At 37.3% G+C, this 17,539-nt stretch overlaps 1 protein-coding gene across 1 annotated transcript in view; it reads left to right on the top strand.

The window, feature by feature from the left end:
• Positions 1-15,115: 15,115 nt before the first annotated feature.
• The window catches only part of LOC126196460 (beta-1,3-glucosyltransferase), a 109,480-nt gene continuing 107,056 nt past the window's right edge, over positions 15,116-17,539 (top strand). Inside the window, exons 1-2 of the mRNA XM_049934567.1 lie at positions 15,116-15,319; positions 16,661-16,717. Of these exons, the coding sequence (XP_049790524.1) occupies positions 15,307-15,319; positions 16,661-16,717 (70 nt within the window). The 5' untranslated portion in view covers positions 15,116-15,306. The remainder of the gene's footprint in view (positions 15,320-16,660; positions 16,718-17,539) is intronic.

Genomic DNA, 17,539 nt, shown 5'->3' with positions numbered 1-17,539 from the left:
TTGACGAAACTACAGACACTTGTCACCATTACATTGCAAATTTAATTACTTTAAAAGAAGAGACTTCTTCCTATTTAGCGGCCTGCAAAGAACTTGAAAAAGTAAATCATTCTACGATCGCCAGATTTGTGAATGAGGGTATTAGATAAATATCTCCAGAATCTGCTGCAGATGAAACGGTGTTTGTGTTATTTCAAAAGCTGCTCCCTACATTATCAAAGCAGGGAAAGCCCTCCGAGTATTTTATCCCAGTTTGATTCATGTGAAGTGCTTTGCTCATGGAGTACATTGCCTTGCTGAAGAAGTACATTCCACGTTTGAGAATGCAAATAAGCTGATTTCATCTACAGTGAAAGTGTTTCTAAAGGCTCCTGTTTGCATCAAGATCTACAAAGAAAAATGACTAACTGTGCCTTTACCTCCTGAACCAGTGGTAACTCGTTGGGGCAAGTGGGTCGAAGCTGTGTTGTTTTACAATGATCATTTCGAAGTTTGAAAACAGGCTTTCAACTCTTGCGCCATATTGATAGTTTTATTAATGGGGAAGGTGAACTTTTACCAGAAACAATAAGTGCCAAGATATCACCCAAATTCAAATACTGCATAGTTACCTTAGTTGATGTAGAACGGTCCGTTTCTGCTTATAAAAATGTTTTGAGTGATCGAAGACACAATCTTACTACCAAACATTTGAAACAGTACTTGGTATTTATATTTGCAATAGTAGAAACCTCTAAAGTAAATTTTAAATGATGCTTTGGTCCAATAGTATTAATTAAAAGTTAGTGCTGTGCAGAAAAATTCATGATTGTATATTGTTTTTTAAATAAAATATTATGGAGTTTTTGAGCGTGTCCCTCTTTGTGCGATATATCTCGAAGTTGGTCCTGTACATATCGATTGTTTCACTGCGACTTACTCTCCTCGCATCCACTTGTTACTGACAACAATAGCAAAGACGAACAATTCCTGAAACATGGTTTGCATCCCCATTTTGCAAATTGTTAGTAAATAATCCCAGAAAGGCCCACTTCCTAACCTCTACCAGAAAGCATTCAGAATATGATATCAAAGTTCTAAATGTACCGATTTTTCGCGTAACCAGTGCTCTTCCTCGTAAATGATATTCAGAGGTTCGACTTTGTGATATAATGCACACAGTAACTACCATGTTTTTTATTATTGGTCTTGCATATTTCGATTCTCTTCATGTATTTTTAAGCATTTTTCATATATTTTTTAAGGTTTTTATGATACATATTTTTCATCAATGTAGTTCATTTGAGTAACATTTTGGAATAATACTTAATTTTTAGTAAAACTACTATCAAATCATAAAATGAGCTATACCCACAGTGAAGAAGATGCAGAAAGGTATGAAAGTGTCACATTCATACGTTTCTCAAGGACGTTATGGCTTCCTGGGAGTGTGTGTTTTCCTGGATCAGAAAGCTGTAAGACATCCTGAGTCCAGTGGTCATGAACTTGTGTGATCAGAACTTTTCTTTTGAGTTGTATGAGGCTGGCAACAACTCCCTTCTATCAATCACCAGACATGTCAGTTCAACCCAGTCACATGCTATCATTCTTTCTCATTCACTGCAGCACTGATCACAAACTTAGGCAGGAGTGGCTAATTGTATGTATTTCACTATCATTGTTATGGAACTTCACTACTTTACCTGTTTACGACGACATCTTAACATGAGTTTGACATATATCGGCTTCCCAAGTAGACCACTTTCACATAAACCTATTTCTTTATAAAATGAGTCGTCTGTTTTAGAAAATTTGGCTATTTTGTAACTGAATACAAATCTGAATGTATCTCTATTCGGTATCAATATTCACAGCTCCAGCTGTGGTCATTTGGGCTTAACATAGCACAGAAGAATGTGCACAACATAATTAATCTCTGTATGCACAGACAGGCAGTGGACAAATGTAGTGGTGGGAATCCCAGTCTGAGCAGCCATTTCACGATATGGGATGTGCAGTTTATCATCAAAAGCCTAATCCTGAGCAGAACTTCTAAGCTTCAGCTAGTGAGTTTGCAAAAGATTACAGTAATAGGTTATGCCAGTATGGCCAACGATTCTACAAGTCGATAACCTCTGACTAGAGTACCAAATAAGATAATCAGCACATCAACGACCCAGATGGGTGCTTCTAAATATCAAAGCACATATCTCAGCAGGCGACAGCGAAGTAGGGCACCCATTGCTTCATAATTCAAGCAGCACTGCAGCACTGATAAGGAGAATATGTTTCTAGGCCTGGGACATGCTATTTTGTGTGAACTACACAACATGCGAGTACTGTAGCCATGTTCACTCTGTACTATTGCGCCATTGCCTCAGGCGGATTATTATAAATTATGCTACCAGAACATTAGTTCAAGACCTGCTCAAATTCTCAATGTCACTCTTGTTTGTCTCCAAGTTCTCCAGTAACTTATGGATAGCGCTACAAAAAAATGGCTGGTAGTCTTAATATTGTGACAGTGGTATGTTTGATTCGAAGTGAAGAAAGAAGGTCTTTCATGCTGAACATGTGCAGCAGGTGTTTTCATTGATTAAAGTATCAGAAAGAAGAACTGACATTGCAGCTGCTAACTTAAACAAACTGTCCCAAAACTGTATGAAACAAAACGCCTATTCCACGATATGCTCCATAGGACTACATCACAGAATAAACGATCTTGACATACTGGTTGAGAAAGCTTGATGTATGTCATGCTTTGTGGTGGAAGTTGCAAACTTAACTCTCCAAGTTTTAGCTGGAGGTAATGACAACACTGGCATGCCTGAATAGGTTAAAAATTAAAGTATCAAATGCATACACATGAGGATCCAGGAATTGGTTCAGAGAGGGAGTTTGGGAGTGTTACAGTTTGTTGCCATCTCTTTAACTTGGCATCATCACGCTTTTAATGTGTCGTAGATGCCTACAATAATAAAGGAATAATAATAAAAATAAAAACAGTTACCATGATCTGTTGTTGCATTCATTATAACGTAACATTCAAACCTTACAAATGGAAGGAATCCTGATGATGTCTATGATAGTAAAATGATAATAACAATAATATGTAAAATGTTTTAATATAATAATAATTTGTTGATGTCAGCGCAAAGTGCATCACTTTCGAGTAATTTCCGAGAAACTGCAGTTCAATGACATACAGCATATGCAAGAAATTTGTATGAAAATTCAGGAAGTACATGAATCGTGCTATTGGGTTAAGAACAATAACAGTAAAAAACTATCACAAGTTAGACAATACCAAAATTTACACAATATACAATCTATGTTTACATTAACCTTTGCCAGTAGTACACTTAGCACTATCACTATGGATACAGGTCTGCAGACTGTAGCTATGCGAGTATATAAATGAAGGGGTATGTCCCTTTAATACATTTCCACCGATTTTTTTGTTTGTGTTTGGCAGAAGGTATGGTCAGCCTTTAAACAAGCATAATTACCTGGCTGGAAAGTTCTCTGCAAGCAGTCCGGACACAAGCATATCCATATGGGCAAAGTGCTGGAAATAATCCTGTGTTGAACTAGCGCATAATTTTCTAAAATACCTTGCTGTTTTCAAGACTCATAACTTTCGTGGAGCTTTACTGTCTAAAACATAGATGAAAAATATGAAACTGTTAAATGAGTAAAAATAAAAATGTTTTTACTAATTTTAGGGTCTGTGGTTACTATGACTGCCTCCATCCCACAAATCCACACTTGGTTAAGCACATTGTGGGTGAACACAAAATTACTCTGAGGTGATAAAAGTCATAGTATGGTGATATGCACATAAACAGATAGTGGTTGTATCATGTACACAATATATACAAGGGCTGTGCATTGGCAGAGCTGTCATCTGTACTCACATGATTCATGTGAGAAGGTTTCCATTATGCTTAATGCCACACAATGGAATTAACAAACTTTGAATGCAGAGTTGTGGTTGGAGCTAAAAGCATGGGGCATTCCGTTTCGGGAATCGCTAGGGAATTCAATATTTCGAGATCCACAATGATAAGAAAATATCAGGAATACCAAATTTCAGGCATTACCACTCAACACAGGCAACACACTGGCTGAAGGTCTTCACTTATCGACTGGGAGCAACATTGTTTGCATACAGTTGCCAATTTTAACAGAGAATCAGCAACGCATGAAGTAACCACAGAAGTCAATGTGGGACATACGACAAGTGTATCCATTAGGACATTGCGGCGAAATTTGGCATTAATGGACTGTGGCAGCAGCTGACAGACATGAGTGCCTTTGCTAACAGCATGACGTCACCTGAAGCAAAACTCCTAGGCTTGTGACCATATCGGTTGGACCCTAGACGACTGGAAAACCATGGCCTGATCATGTGAATTCCGATTTCAGTTGATAACAGCCTATGGCAAGGTTCGACTGTGGCGCAGACCCCACGAAGCCATGGACCTAAAATGTCAACAAGGCACTGTGAAAGCTAGTGATGGCTTCATAATGGTGTGGGCTGTGTTTTCATGGAATGTATTTGGTCCTCTGGTCCATCTGAACCAATCATTGACTGGAAATGGTTATATTCAGCTACCTGGAGACCATTTGCAGTTATTCATGGATGACAATGCGCCATGTCATTGGGCCATACAAGTAATTGTTTGTGATTGGTTTGAATAACACTCTGGACAATTAAAGTGAATGATTTTGCCACCCAGATCGCCCAACATAGGATGTAATTGAGAGATCGGTTCATGAACAAAACCGTGCACTGTCAACACTTTCGCAATTATCGGTGGCTATAGAGGTAGCATGGCTCGATATATCTGCAGGAGACTCCCAATAATTGGTTGAGTCCATGCCATGTCGAGTTACTGCACTATGCTAGGTGAAAGGAGATCCGACATTATATTAGGAGGAATCTCAAGACTTTTGTCATATTATTGTAGTGAATGGTAAATGAAAGATGAAAGCAAAATCATCATAATGTGAGTTAATAGACTTCAGTCTTACATTTACCACATTAGAGGATACTGTGGTATATTTACTCCATATGCTAGCGATGGTATATCACATCTATGACAGTGCTGTGCTGCCTACAGATGAAGTCATAGTTACTTCAAAATCGGTTGCAAATAAATTAAAGAATTAATACAGCTGAGTTTAAGTAAAATTCAAAGTAATAATAAACATGAATTGGCACTTACTTAAAATATATGTCAATTATTACACAAAACAATACACACAAGGTTTCAAAAATTATTTTTAAGTGAGGTATTTAGGAATGTACGATAGCTACCGAAATATCACACCACAGTGGTCATGAGGACGGGATTAGATCAACACGTTTGGTGCCCCTGGTCCATCAGATATGGTAGCTCGGGGAACAACAGGTGGCCAACGCTACACCTAGTGTTCCCTGACTATCGGCGCCATCTAGTCTATGTTTTGTTTAGTGTTCAGGTCCAATTTGCCTCAGTCCATGCGCAGGCACTCTGCGGTGAATGTCGGTTGCAATTTAGCTGTTGGTTTACTTTCTCCCATTCTGTGGTGGGACTTGTGCAGATGTGTGCATTTGTTTTCGGTTTATCGTTATTTACCTATAAAATAATTATTTCCAGTGTAACTACACACTGATTTTATTTTTCTAGACATGTCTCAAAAAAGGGATTGGACCTGTTGAAGGTAAATTTATAATAAATACAAATTAAAATGTGCACCCTTTGTATTTTGTGGTCTACCTGTTCAATAAATTATCTTTTTTGCTCAGTGGAATATTCTGAGATTATCTACCATCCCTTGTTCTCCAATTCAATTAACATTTTTTTCAGTTGAATGAGAGGATAAAGTTTCTTCCTATGATTTACCAGGACCTTCTCATTCTACCGGGCCTGCCGGAAATGAAGGTAAAGTATGAATCTTTGGCTACTTTTTGTTCAATATTACAGTGGGTGGGGGGTTAAAAAAACAAGACATTCCACTTTATTGATATGGAAGTATTTTTTATTTTATAGTTTTCCATTTTTTCAGACCAATCAGCTACAAAATTTAAAGGGGATAGTGTCAACACAATAGATGTCATACATGGAATAATTTTCTCTACTTCAGACAACGAGATGGAGCATGACTCGTCAGTTGATTCTCATACTGAATCAGAGGCAGATGAAATGTTAGAACCAGGAGAGATGCTAGAGCATGACTCATTAGAGACTTCTCAACCTGAGCCATGTGGGAAAATTACAGAGGTTATTCCTGTGCCAGCTGGTTGTCTGAAGTGGTCGAGCCAACTACCAGAGGGAGACGCTACCCTTCACTGGACACAACCTCTCAAAACTGAGCCAGAGTCAGTTGATCTAATCTATTTTTTCCATTGTTTTTTATGGATTCATTTCTCCAAATGCTAGGGACTGGAATAAACAGTTATGCAGCGATGATTTTCCTAGCTACTGAGTGCCCTCAACCCAGAATCATGCGATGAAAGGATAGGGACATTGAAGAAGTAAAAGTATTTCTGACAATCTTTTTTCATGTGGGCATCCCTCCCCTGAACTTAATGAGCGACTATTGAAAAACCGATTATCGTTATGAAAAATTATTTCAGAATGCAGTATCATGTAACAGGTGTTTGTTACTGCTCAGAGATTTAAACTCTCGTGAAAACATCAGTGAATGAAATGAAATGATCGTATGGCATTGTTGGCCGGGAGGCCCCATGTGGGGAAGTTCGGCCGCCATATTGCAAGTCCTTTTTAGTTGACGCCACTTCGGCGACTTGCGAGTCAATGAAGATGAAATGATGATGAAAGACACACAACACCCAGTCATCACGAGGCAGAGAAAATCCCTGACCCCGCAGGGAATCGAACCCGGGACCCCGTGCGCGGGAAGCAAGAACGCTACCGCAAGACCACGAGCTGCGGACAACATCAGTGATAATGCCTGTGATAAAAGTATTTTTGACAATCTTTTTTCATGTGGGCATCCTTCCCCTGAACTTAATGAGAGACTATTGAAAAACTGATTATCGTTATGAAAAATTATTTCAGAATGCAGTATCATGTAACAGGTGTTTGTTACTGCTCAGAGATTTAAACTCTCGTGAAAACATCAGTGATAATGCCTGTTATAAAATATTTAAAACTCGACAACTTTTACAATATTTTAATGACAGGATGAAGCAAGTATGGTATCCAGGAAAGGATTTTTTGTGGATGAATATATGGTTCTATGGAGGAACAGATTACTGATCTGTCAGTATATAAAAAATGAGAGACATAAATAAAATTACAAATTATATGTCCTTGCAGAACCTAATGGTTCAGCACAAGAACTTTTACTTTATGGTAGCACTGACAACAAAGTAATAGGAGGGAAGAGTGATAAACAGTTTAATAGCAGGAAAACGAAATACTATTTGTAGCCTGTATATGGTCAGTTACATAACAAAACCTACTGCACTGGCACACTCAAACCCAACAGGCAAGGTAACCGTGCAGAAGTGAGAAAAAGGAAACTGAAGAGGGGAGAATCAATCTCCGGGTATACGATGGAAGTGATCTGCTCTACAAAATGACGGCATAAGCGAGACGTCCTGTGCATATCTTTGGAGTACACAGGAGATTTAATGGAAACAAGAGACAAGAGAGGGGTAGTCACTAGGAAGCCACACCTTATTGTTGAATACAATAAGTATATGAAAGGGGTAGACCATCAGGATCAATTGCCATGATATTATCCAGCATGTCACAAAACTATCAGGTGGTACAAGAAATTGGGATTACATACTTTTCAACTAATGCTCATCAGTTTGAGACTATCATATAATAAGTACAGAGAAAATGCCAAGCCCAAGAATCTGTTGGGCTTTTGCCTGTCTGTAACTAATCGATTGGTTGGAGGCCCAAAACCTGCACCAATTACAAAACCTCTGAACAAACTTCACCTTCCAGAGCCCTGTTCCAAAGACTCAAAAGGTAAAACTATATGAAGGTTGTGTAAACTCTGCTGGGATAAAGGAAAAGTTATGGTTTGCACACTATTTTATTGCCCACTTTGTCAAAAAGAACTCAGAGTAAGTGTCATCCCAGACTTTTGGAACATTAATATCTACTGATTCATTACATTTTTGTAAGTTAATTGTGATAAAGTTTACAAATAAAAATATTAGATTTGTCAAAAAATCGTTCTTACATATACATATTTACACTATTATGTATTCATTAATAATTTAATAAAACCAAGCCTAGACATTGTAACAGTTTAGATGCAGCACTGGTACTAGATCAGACACAGCTTAGTATTTGTTGTGTAAAAAATTGCCAACGAGTATGTTGTGTTTATCCTCACTTATTGAATAAAAGTACATTGTTATCCTCAATCCTAAACATATTTCAGGTAAATCCTTCCCCTACCCAACAAAAGGAAGAAATAAAATAAAATGCAACTAACTATTTACCAATATAAAATACAGGATTGACATTCCAGAGCCACCATGGACATATGCCCAGTGCCCACACCATACATGTCATATCATGCAAATACAGCTTGCGCCAGCTATACCTCACATGGTGAATGGAAACTACCACTGAAATTGTACTTACCTTTTCAGAAGAACTTTTTCCTTAGTAACACTTTATTGTTTACTGTGTTAGTAAAATAAAATTGACTACAAACAAAACTGACGTTCGAGTTATTTCACCCCAGTACAGAGGGCAGTGAATGCAAAAAGTGCAATGTGCACATAGTAATATAAAAAGTCATTGATCCTGTGCCCCATCATGAATGGAAGAGAAAGGAACGCTCATTATGGGATCCACTGCCATGCACTACACATTGGTTTGCAATGTATGTCGATATAGATGTAAGTGTATTCATTATCTGTCACCTTTTAACATTTTTGTGCCTAAGTGTAATAGTAAATTGGATACATTAATAGCAGTAATAGTAGTAGTAGTAGTTTTGTTCATCTCCATAGGCATTTCAGACTTGTAGGTCAACTTTGACAAGGATGGGACAGTAAGTCGTCCATGGCCACCATCCTGGCATTTGCATGAAGTAATTTAGGGAAACCACAGAAACTCTAAATTGGGATGGCCAGATGAAGATTGGAGCCTCCAGCTTTCTGAATACAAATCCAGTCTGTTTAAAAGAATTTGGTCCATCGGTAGTGTACAACCTGTTTCACAAAGATATTATTTCTCACTCCTGGTCACTACATAAAAAACACACACTATACACATATTATCTTGTAATGGAACAATACACACACACACTATCAGCTGAAGTCAAGGCATAAACCATCCCTAATGACCACAATGCCGATAGGGTATTAAACCTTAATCTTTCTTACTTAGGACCATAATGATGACTTTTCGTTACCATTTTGTATACCCATTTGCTATCCTGAAAAAATCACCGTGTTTATGTGAGACTCCAAAAACCGAATTTTGTAAGCCAATTTCCCAATACCACTTCTCGATTATCATGTAAACTGTTCAAAATCGATTCTAGAAATCCACTTCTAAAGTGAGCACAACATGGCATGGCCACTAGACGTGCAGTCAGCTGGAGACGTGCAGAGAGAGCGGCAGTGGCAGTGGTGGGGGCGGGGGGGGGGTTGTGGTGGGGGGGTGGGGGGGGGGTGGGGGGGGGTGGCGGGGGGCGGGGGGGTGGGGCGTGGGGGGGGGGTCACTCAGAGTGTTGTAGGGGATATGCCAAGCGCTGGAGGGAAGTGCTGGTCTAAACTGAAGGCTTTGCTCACATTTTTTATAAATATTAAGTGGGGCATCTCCATGCTCACTCTTGCATGGTGACCATTCAAAAAGATCTACTGTCACCTCTGCTTTCGTTAATATCTAAAGGAACTTCGCCAAAAATGCAGCGATTTATTTTCGTATACAATGTTAACCATTTGTAACCCTCAGAGAAGAGTCACGAGTGGGAAATTTTAAGTAAATCTTACACAATTCTCTTGTTGCCATGCTAAAATTTGCTTATTTTGCCAAAACTCAGCGGAGTTTACGCAATCTCACCTCACTAACATGTTGTGCAGACACAATTGTGAGAGAATTCTGAAACAACGGTTTATTAAGTGAAGAACTAAGGAAAAGTAAGACCAGTGTCTTTTGAAAAAGCACATTTTCGATACAAAATAAACGTATAAAACTTTCAGTTGTATTGTTCCAAAACCCATAGCATTTCTCGTTTCGCTAGCAACTTGATGGCCCTTAAAAACTATACTATTTCGCCGAAAAAGTCTGTGGTTATTGGAATAACACGGTAGACAATAACGATACGGCAAAATACTCTCCTCTTTGTGTGTTATCATTTGCCAAAATCTCGTTTCGGTATCTGAAATCGTTTATGAGATATGATTACTGTTGTGAGTGTTTCATTCTGGCTTTGTCGCTGGCGTTGGGCGATCGCAAATGACTGTGCTACAGCAGATCAACTTTCTCAAGGTTGGTGACAGATAGATACCTCTACCCAAGTCTAAAGTAAAGTTCAATATGTTAGTTAAATTTCTTACACGTTATGTTATATACACCAAATGCAAAATCATAGTGACCTCTGTTTTTCAATGGATATTTTTCCGAATTTCGCGAAGTGTCTTACTTTCACGTAAATATCATAATAACTATGGCCATTAACGAAATGATCGACACAGCATTATGAACTTGACATATAAAGCTATAAATAAAGCACAAACGAAATGCGTTCCTCGATTCTGTCATCGCAGACTGACCGGAAGGTGGAAAACACTTATCAGCCTCCCCTTCCAAACAAATCAATGGACTTGCCCAGCTTTTTGGAAGAAAACAGGTCACTGTGCATCAGCCATCGTATGCTGCGCAAACTATAGTTACTGATTTTCCAATTCTACGATCAGTTTTCGCTCCCATATAAACGCAGCTGGTTTCGAAACGAACTTGGGCTGCCACGTTTCGTCTTGTGTTTAAAAACTTTTGGCTAACATAGATGAAACGCCTTTTTGTACAGCGAAGGTTAAGTAGAAATATTGGACTGAAGCTGTTTACATCTCATCTAATTGGAGAGAAACTGCGATTTGCTGACTAAATCAGAAATTGTAATAGCTGTTTTCCAGGCGCCATATGTGACTAGGCTAGAAAATCCGCTTCAAACCTTAACGTGTAAACATGAAAGCGAAAAACGGTTTCCGAAAATCGGTTTACATTTTTTGGAAGATGTGTCATATGTTTACATAGGGAATGAATCAACATCCATCTGTAACATTGAGGTGTTAAACTCTGAAGGAGGATACTGTGTTAGTATTATACACTGCATAGGTTTGTGAGTAAGGTTTTCCAGGAAAGAAAAGAAAAGGATAGAAAGAAAAGACAAAAGAAGGAAAAGCTAATATTTTTGACATCCATGGACAATTTATAGTACAGTTTTATTCCATGATAGAAAATGCTGTCTTCAGTTTTCTGTACATTCCTTCTAGGTAAAGTGCATTCTAGACATTGTTTCATGATCATGCACTGAGCTGTTTTTGCAGGAGGCCTAATTATCAGTGTTATTTTTGATGTGTGCAAGTGATTAGTAAATATACTCAAGAGGTGCAGCTAAAATCCCTGTTTCAAACGGATCTTTACAGTGAGCTCTACTGGTACATTTTATTACTATCTTCATGACCTTTTCCTATTGTTCAAAACTGTGTTCATATTTTGTGCACTTGTTTCCCAGAAAAGAATTCCATGGGTAAGAACTGAATGTACATATGAACAGCATGTAACTAAAACACACTGTGTATTAGAGGCTCATGGCACGGCTCTAAGTCTACAACAGGTTGATGCTATTCTGTCTGTAAGTATCACTGTATGTTCACACCACTTCAGTAGAGAATCAATATTCGTTCCCAGAAATTTTGTAAGGTGTCATCTACACTTAATTTAATAGTGTGTTTTCCCTTTTAAAACCGGTGTTCATGGAATTTGTTTCTTTTATGTTCCACCTCACTTTATTGCATATTGGCCTATTGTAAACTTCTTTGAATGTTTCATTTGCTTCTTTTGGAGATGTTTTCATGTGTCCTCAGTATTGCAGTCATCAGCAAGGAGAATTATTTTCTCTTAAAACATTATTGGGAAAGTCATAGATCATGTCACGTATAGTGTTGGTTCTAATACGCTACCCTGAGGAACGCCCATATTAATGTATCTAGATTGTGATAAGTGTTTGACTTAAAATTTACTTGATGTTTGTGTTGTCTCTGTTGTTTGTGTCCTATTATTTTTTTATTGTTTTTTTATTTTTTTTATTGAGAGTTCTGTTGATCCTGATAGCAATGGAGTTGCAAGGATATGGAATGAGTCAGTATTTTTACAATGTTAACAATACAGCAGCACACACTATGGTCAATTCATAAGAAGACTCAAAGTAACAACATGATACACTAGATAAAATAAAAACATATTACATACATCAGAATTAACACTTATGTGTACACATTCAGATTAGCAATATCAGAGAATTTGAGCAACAATATAACATTACAGCAACAAATAGTTTACATTTATGCTTACATTGCATGACTAACTCGACTGTAAACAGAAACTTTCTCCTATGCACTAAACAATTCACTAATTGAATAGAATGACTTTTGTATTAGGTATTCCTTCAGTTTGCTCTTGAACTTTGGTGTTTCGGGAGCAAGACTTTTGATGAAACTGTGTAGAGCATTGTAAATTCTGATGCCTGTATAATTTACTCCTTTCCGTACAAGGGTATAGTTTGACTGGTTACTATGAAACTCCTCTGTTGACCTAGTGTTGTGACCATGATATTCACTATTGGTTTTGAAGAGAGACTGGTTTTTATTAATGAAACATACAAAGGAGTGTATGTACTGAGATAATATTGTAAATTCCTTTAGTCTCCTAAGCAGATTCCTGCATGAGTGCCTTGGTTGCACACCACTAATTGTACATATATCTCTCTTCTGAGCGATGAATTTTTTTTTTTTTTGCCAAGGGCTAATGGCCCCAAAAGATGATTCCGTAAGTCAAAAGTGCATGGAAATATCCAAAATAAGCAGCTCTTATGGCCTCCTTATATGTGGTTGATGGAATTATGCGTGAGGCAAATGTTGCAAAATGTAGCCTTTTTTCTAGATCTAGTATATGGTTGGACCAATTTAGTTTGTAGTATATGTACACACCCTGGAACTTAGCTGAGTCGAATTGCTTTATTTGTTGTCCATTACATTCTATATTTATATCCCCCAGTTCTTTATGTGCCAAGTGAAACTGTACATAATGAGTTTTTTTGATATTCATAGAGAGTCCATTACAGTTAAACCATTTCAGAATGTCATCAAATGCATTGTTCACATATGTTTCCCTGTTGTTCCCTGGTGCTTTGTCAACAAGGAGAAAAGTATCGTCATCGAATAGGCTGAACTTTCTGACCGACTTGGTACATTGTAGGAGGTCATTTATAAATATAAGAAACAGTAAGTGTCCCAGTACCGAGCCTTGAGGCACTCCAGTGTTGACTGTATCCCACTTGGATAAAGCTGGGATTTGACTACTGTCGGTAATTATTACCCTTTGTTTTCTATCTGTAAGGTAGGATTTAATCCATAACCCCATTATTCCATTTAACCCATAGTAGTCTGCTTTATTTAGCAAAATTTCGTGGTTGACACAGTCAAAAGGCTTGGATAGGTCACATAGGACTCAAGTTGGTGCCAATTTTCTGTTAAGAGATTTGGGAATTTGATTGGTGAAAGTGAAAATAGCGTCATCAATTGATAGCCCTTGCCCTAAATCAACTGATATTGACTGAGAATGTTATGGCTGTTCAGGTAATTAACAATTCTCCTGTACACCACTTTCTCAAGGACCTTTAAAGAACTTTTTAGCGGGGATGTTGGGCGGTAGTTGGTTACATCAGTTTTTTCACCTTTCTTGAAAAGTGTTTTCACACAGGCATATTTTAATCTAAATGGAACAATACCTTGTTTATAGCCATTCATTAAAAATGTGCCACAAGACTGCAATGCTTGAGTATCTTAGTTGAAATATTATCAACCCCACAAGAGTTTTTTGACTTCATCTCTCTGATTGTCTTATTGATGTCACTAGTTGTTATGGGGGTTATCTGCATCTGGCAAACTCTGGCATTCTTAGTTTTACGCAGAAGGGCTATCGCATCATCCACTGAGCCTTCACAGCCAATTTTTTCTGGAGCTGTTAAAAATGTTTATTGAAGATATTAGCAACTTCCTCAGTTTTTTTACAATATTTCCATCCTGAATAAATTCTACGACAGTCAAGTACTTTACTTTTTTACCGCTCTCCCTTTTCATAACTTGCCAGATGGTTTTTGATTTGTTGTTTGCATTATCAATTTCATATGTTATGTACATAGTTTTGGATTTTTTTATTACTCTTTTAAAAGTATTACAGTACAATCTATAGTCCTCCTTTTTGATGGGATCATTAGATAGCCTTAGGGATTTCCTGTAGAATAAAAAGAAATTTATATAAATTTCTTTTTGTTCTACAGGAAACTCTGATCGCTTTAGTAATCCAGGGTTTCCGTTTTGCGGCCTTAGGACTGTTTCTCAAGATTATTTTTGGAAATACTGTTTCAAACAATGACAGAAATTCACTAGAGATAGATTAAATTTTTCATTACTGTTCCTCTCAATAAATACAGGGGTCCAGTCGATCTTCTGTAAGTGAAGGTTGAAGATTTCTAACTTATCATTATTGACTGGCCTGACAGTTTTAAAGGATTGTTTCGGTTTATCGCACTGTTTGATATGATTTACTGTAAGCAACTGACCATCATGATCTGACAGACCACTAAGAATTTGACTTACAATAATACTGCTGCTTTTGTATCTGTACAGGAATATATTGTCAATTAGGCTTTTCAAGTACTAACTGCTCTAGTACTACTGAAATTAGGTTAAATGATTCCATCAGGTGCTCTAGTTATCTTCTACTGATACTGTATCTGTAGCTAAGAAGTTAATAATTTCTTGGTAATCAGAAAAATAATGTAGCGGGTACATGTTTCCGGGTGATGTCATGGGTGCACATACTATAGTTAACTACTGGTACCGTATGAAAGTTCTGTGCCTTGAAGTCAGTTTTAAAGAAAGAGACTTGAAATTGTGCTACTAGTTTTCGTTGCTGTGTGTGCCATCTTTTCGAGTGAAGATCATTGAAAAACCTCGCGAATACAACGGCGTCCGGCAAAAACATAAACATTAAACAATGTGAAGTTATAAGTAGTGGTATAATAATTCGTGTAGTCCTGTTAGTGAATATGGCTGTTTACGGTATGTGCCTAAGCGTTCGTTCAGTGCTTATGCGGCTATAGAAAAATGTAGCTGTCATCGCGTTTATTAGCGGTATCACCAGACTACGAGCCATGATTCTGATGTGTTGTTTTCTTGTGGCATGAAAATACCTGACACATGTAATGTTTGACTCTACGCGTAGAGTCTCACAAAATGTAATGGTACCGTGTTAAATAAAAACTTTGTTCATATTTGGATGTTTGTTTTGCCTTTTTGATTCTGAAATTTAAAAAAAAAAAAAAAAAAAAAAAAACCTGTAATATCTGATTGTGGAGAACCTATAACAGTGGCCACTATTTCCAGTAATATATACTACAGCAGATGATATATTTAGAGAATACGCCACCAATTGGCAAGTGTCATCACGCTGACGCATTTTCCTTCATAGAAATAAATAGTTGAAGAAGCTGATAGATATACTGCTTGTAAGCCGGCCGTTGTGGAAGAGCGGTCCTAGGCGCTTCAGTCTGTAACCGTGCGAACGCTACGGTCGCAGGTTCAATCCTGCCACGGGCATGGATGTGTGTGATGTCCTTAGGTTAGTTTAGGTTTTAGTAGTTCTAGGTGACTGGTGACCTCAGATGTTAAGTCCCATAGTGCTCAGAGCCATTTGAACCACTGAAAAGTCTGTCCTGCAACTGTTTTGTATATATCTGTAATGACATCTGCTAGAATTTAATAGTTGTAAAGCTCCCTTTCAAACGTACTTTTAATATCTTAATTTAAAATTAGTTTCTTAATTATTCCGCTTTAATAATGGCCTGATATATAAAAGAAACGACTGTGGGAATGAAGGGTGACAATGCTAAAATGCATTTAAAGTGTCAGTCATTGGAGAGGTTTTTGTGTGTGGAAATTTGATTTCTTGTGAAATTTGTGATTGTACTGATTCCTCAGCAAGCAAGATGTAACCATGTTCATATTTATGAAAGATTTATGTCTTAGTTTTCTATCAGAGGTATAGGAAGATAAACTGTACAGGAAACATTTACACTTTAAGAGACATAAAGGTGTGATATTAACACTCGGTTTAAAGCTTGTCCTATTAATTTCAGTTTGTCTGTTTGAGAAGTTATGTGCCTTTGAGTTTAGACATAACTTGTTGTTCATCATCATTTAGTTCTCTGGCAGTTGGGTAATGCTACTGGTGCTCTGAACTTCAGAACTGCGACACTCCATTCTGAAAAATAATGCAAGTTGTCTATAACCCAGTCCTATTTCAGTTAATCAGATTTTTGGAGCTTCTGTGTTACTTTCTTATGTACTGTAACACACTTTTCTGAAAACCAATTTGTGTTTTCATCGATATATTTGTTTCAGGTATTCTGACACTTGTTGTGGTACTTCTCAGTGCAGTGGCCAGAGCATCTAAACTATGTGAGTTGTCTTTGTAGCATGCATGTGGTCATGTTTGTTTAAGATGAGGCTACTAGGCCTACTGTTCCTGCACAGACCATTGCAAAAACTATATTTGTTTTGCCTCAATGTCATTAATAATGTATGAAACATCAATAAACATTCTTGAAACAACTGCCATGAGATAAACAAAATGTATGATATGCATCAGTAATTGGCAATGTTGAAATGAACTGCTTTATTATTAGTTGTTAATTGTTGTAATCACAATAAGAAACTGACTTCTGGAGAGCTCACAATGTTGATCCTAACATGAATTGTAAATTGGATTTCTGTTTTTCATTTCTGCACTGCTAACTTTTACTATTGTGTAATGTTCATGATAGAATAGTACCAATAAACGGCTGATATTTCTCTCTGGCCTAATAATCAATGATGGGAATTGATTTTACTGACAAAAGAGAGATAGTTGAGAGGGATCATTTAAACACATTTTCTCATTCATCATAGTACTGTGAAATCATTGAAATTCCTTGTCCTATGTTTCTTGTGTTATGCTGACCCAAATATTTAGCATGTTTATTTACTTGCATGTTCTGTGAACAAGGACTTCATTTATGGATGCATCTAGACTTGCAATATGGTTATTTTAGTTTCCCATTTTATTCGTGAATGAAATTCTCTATTTTCTCCTTTGACCTGGTTTTTCTACTATTTTCTGCGTTGAATGGTTGAGCTATGTTGATCATGAATTTGCCAGATAAATGATACATTTGTAATATGTTCTAAACAGTATACCAGATGTGTGAGCTACATAATCATATTTAGTATGGTACTGCAAAT

Source organism: Schistocerca nitens, chromosome 1 (genome assembly GCF_023898315.1).
Source record: "Schistocerca nitens isolate TAMUIC-IGC-003100 chromosome 1, iqSchNite1.1, whole genome shotgun sequence".
In the NCBI taxonomy this organism is placed as follows: Eukaryota; Metazoa; Arthropoda; class Insecta; order Orthoptera; family Acrididae; genus Schistocerca; species Schistocerca nitens.
The sequence above is the reverse complement of the archived record's forward strand: the minus strand, read 5'-3'. Positions and strand labels throughout refer to the sequence as shown.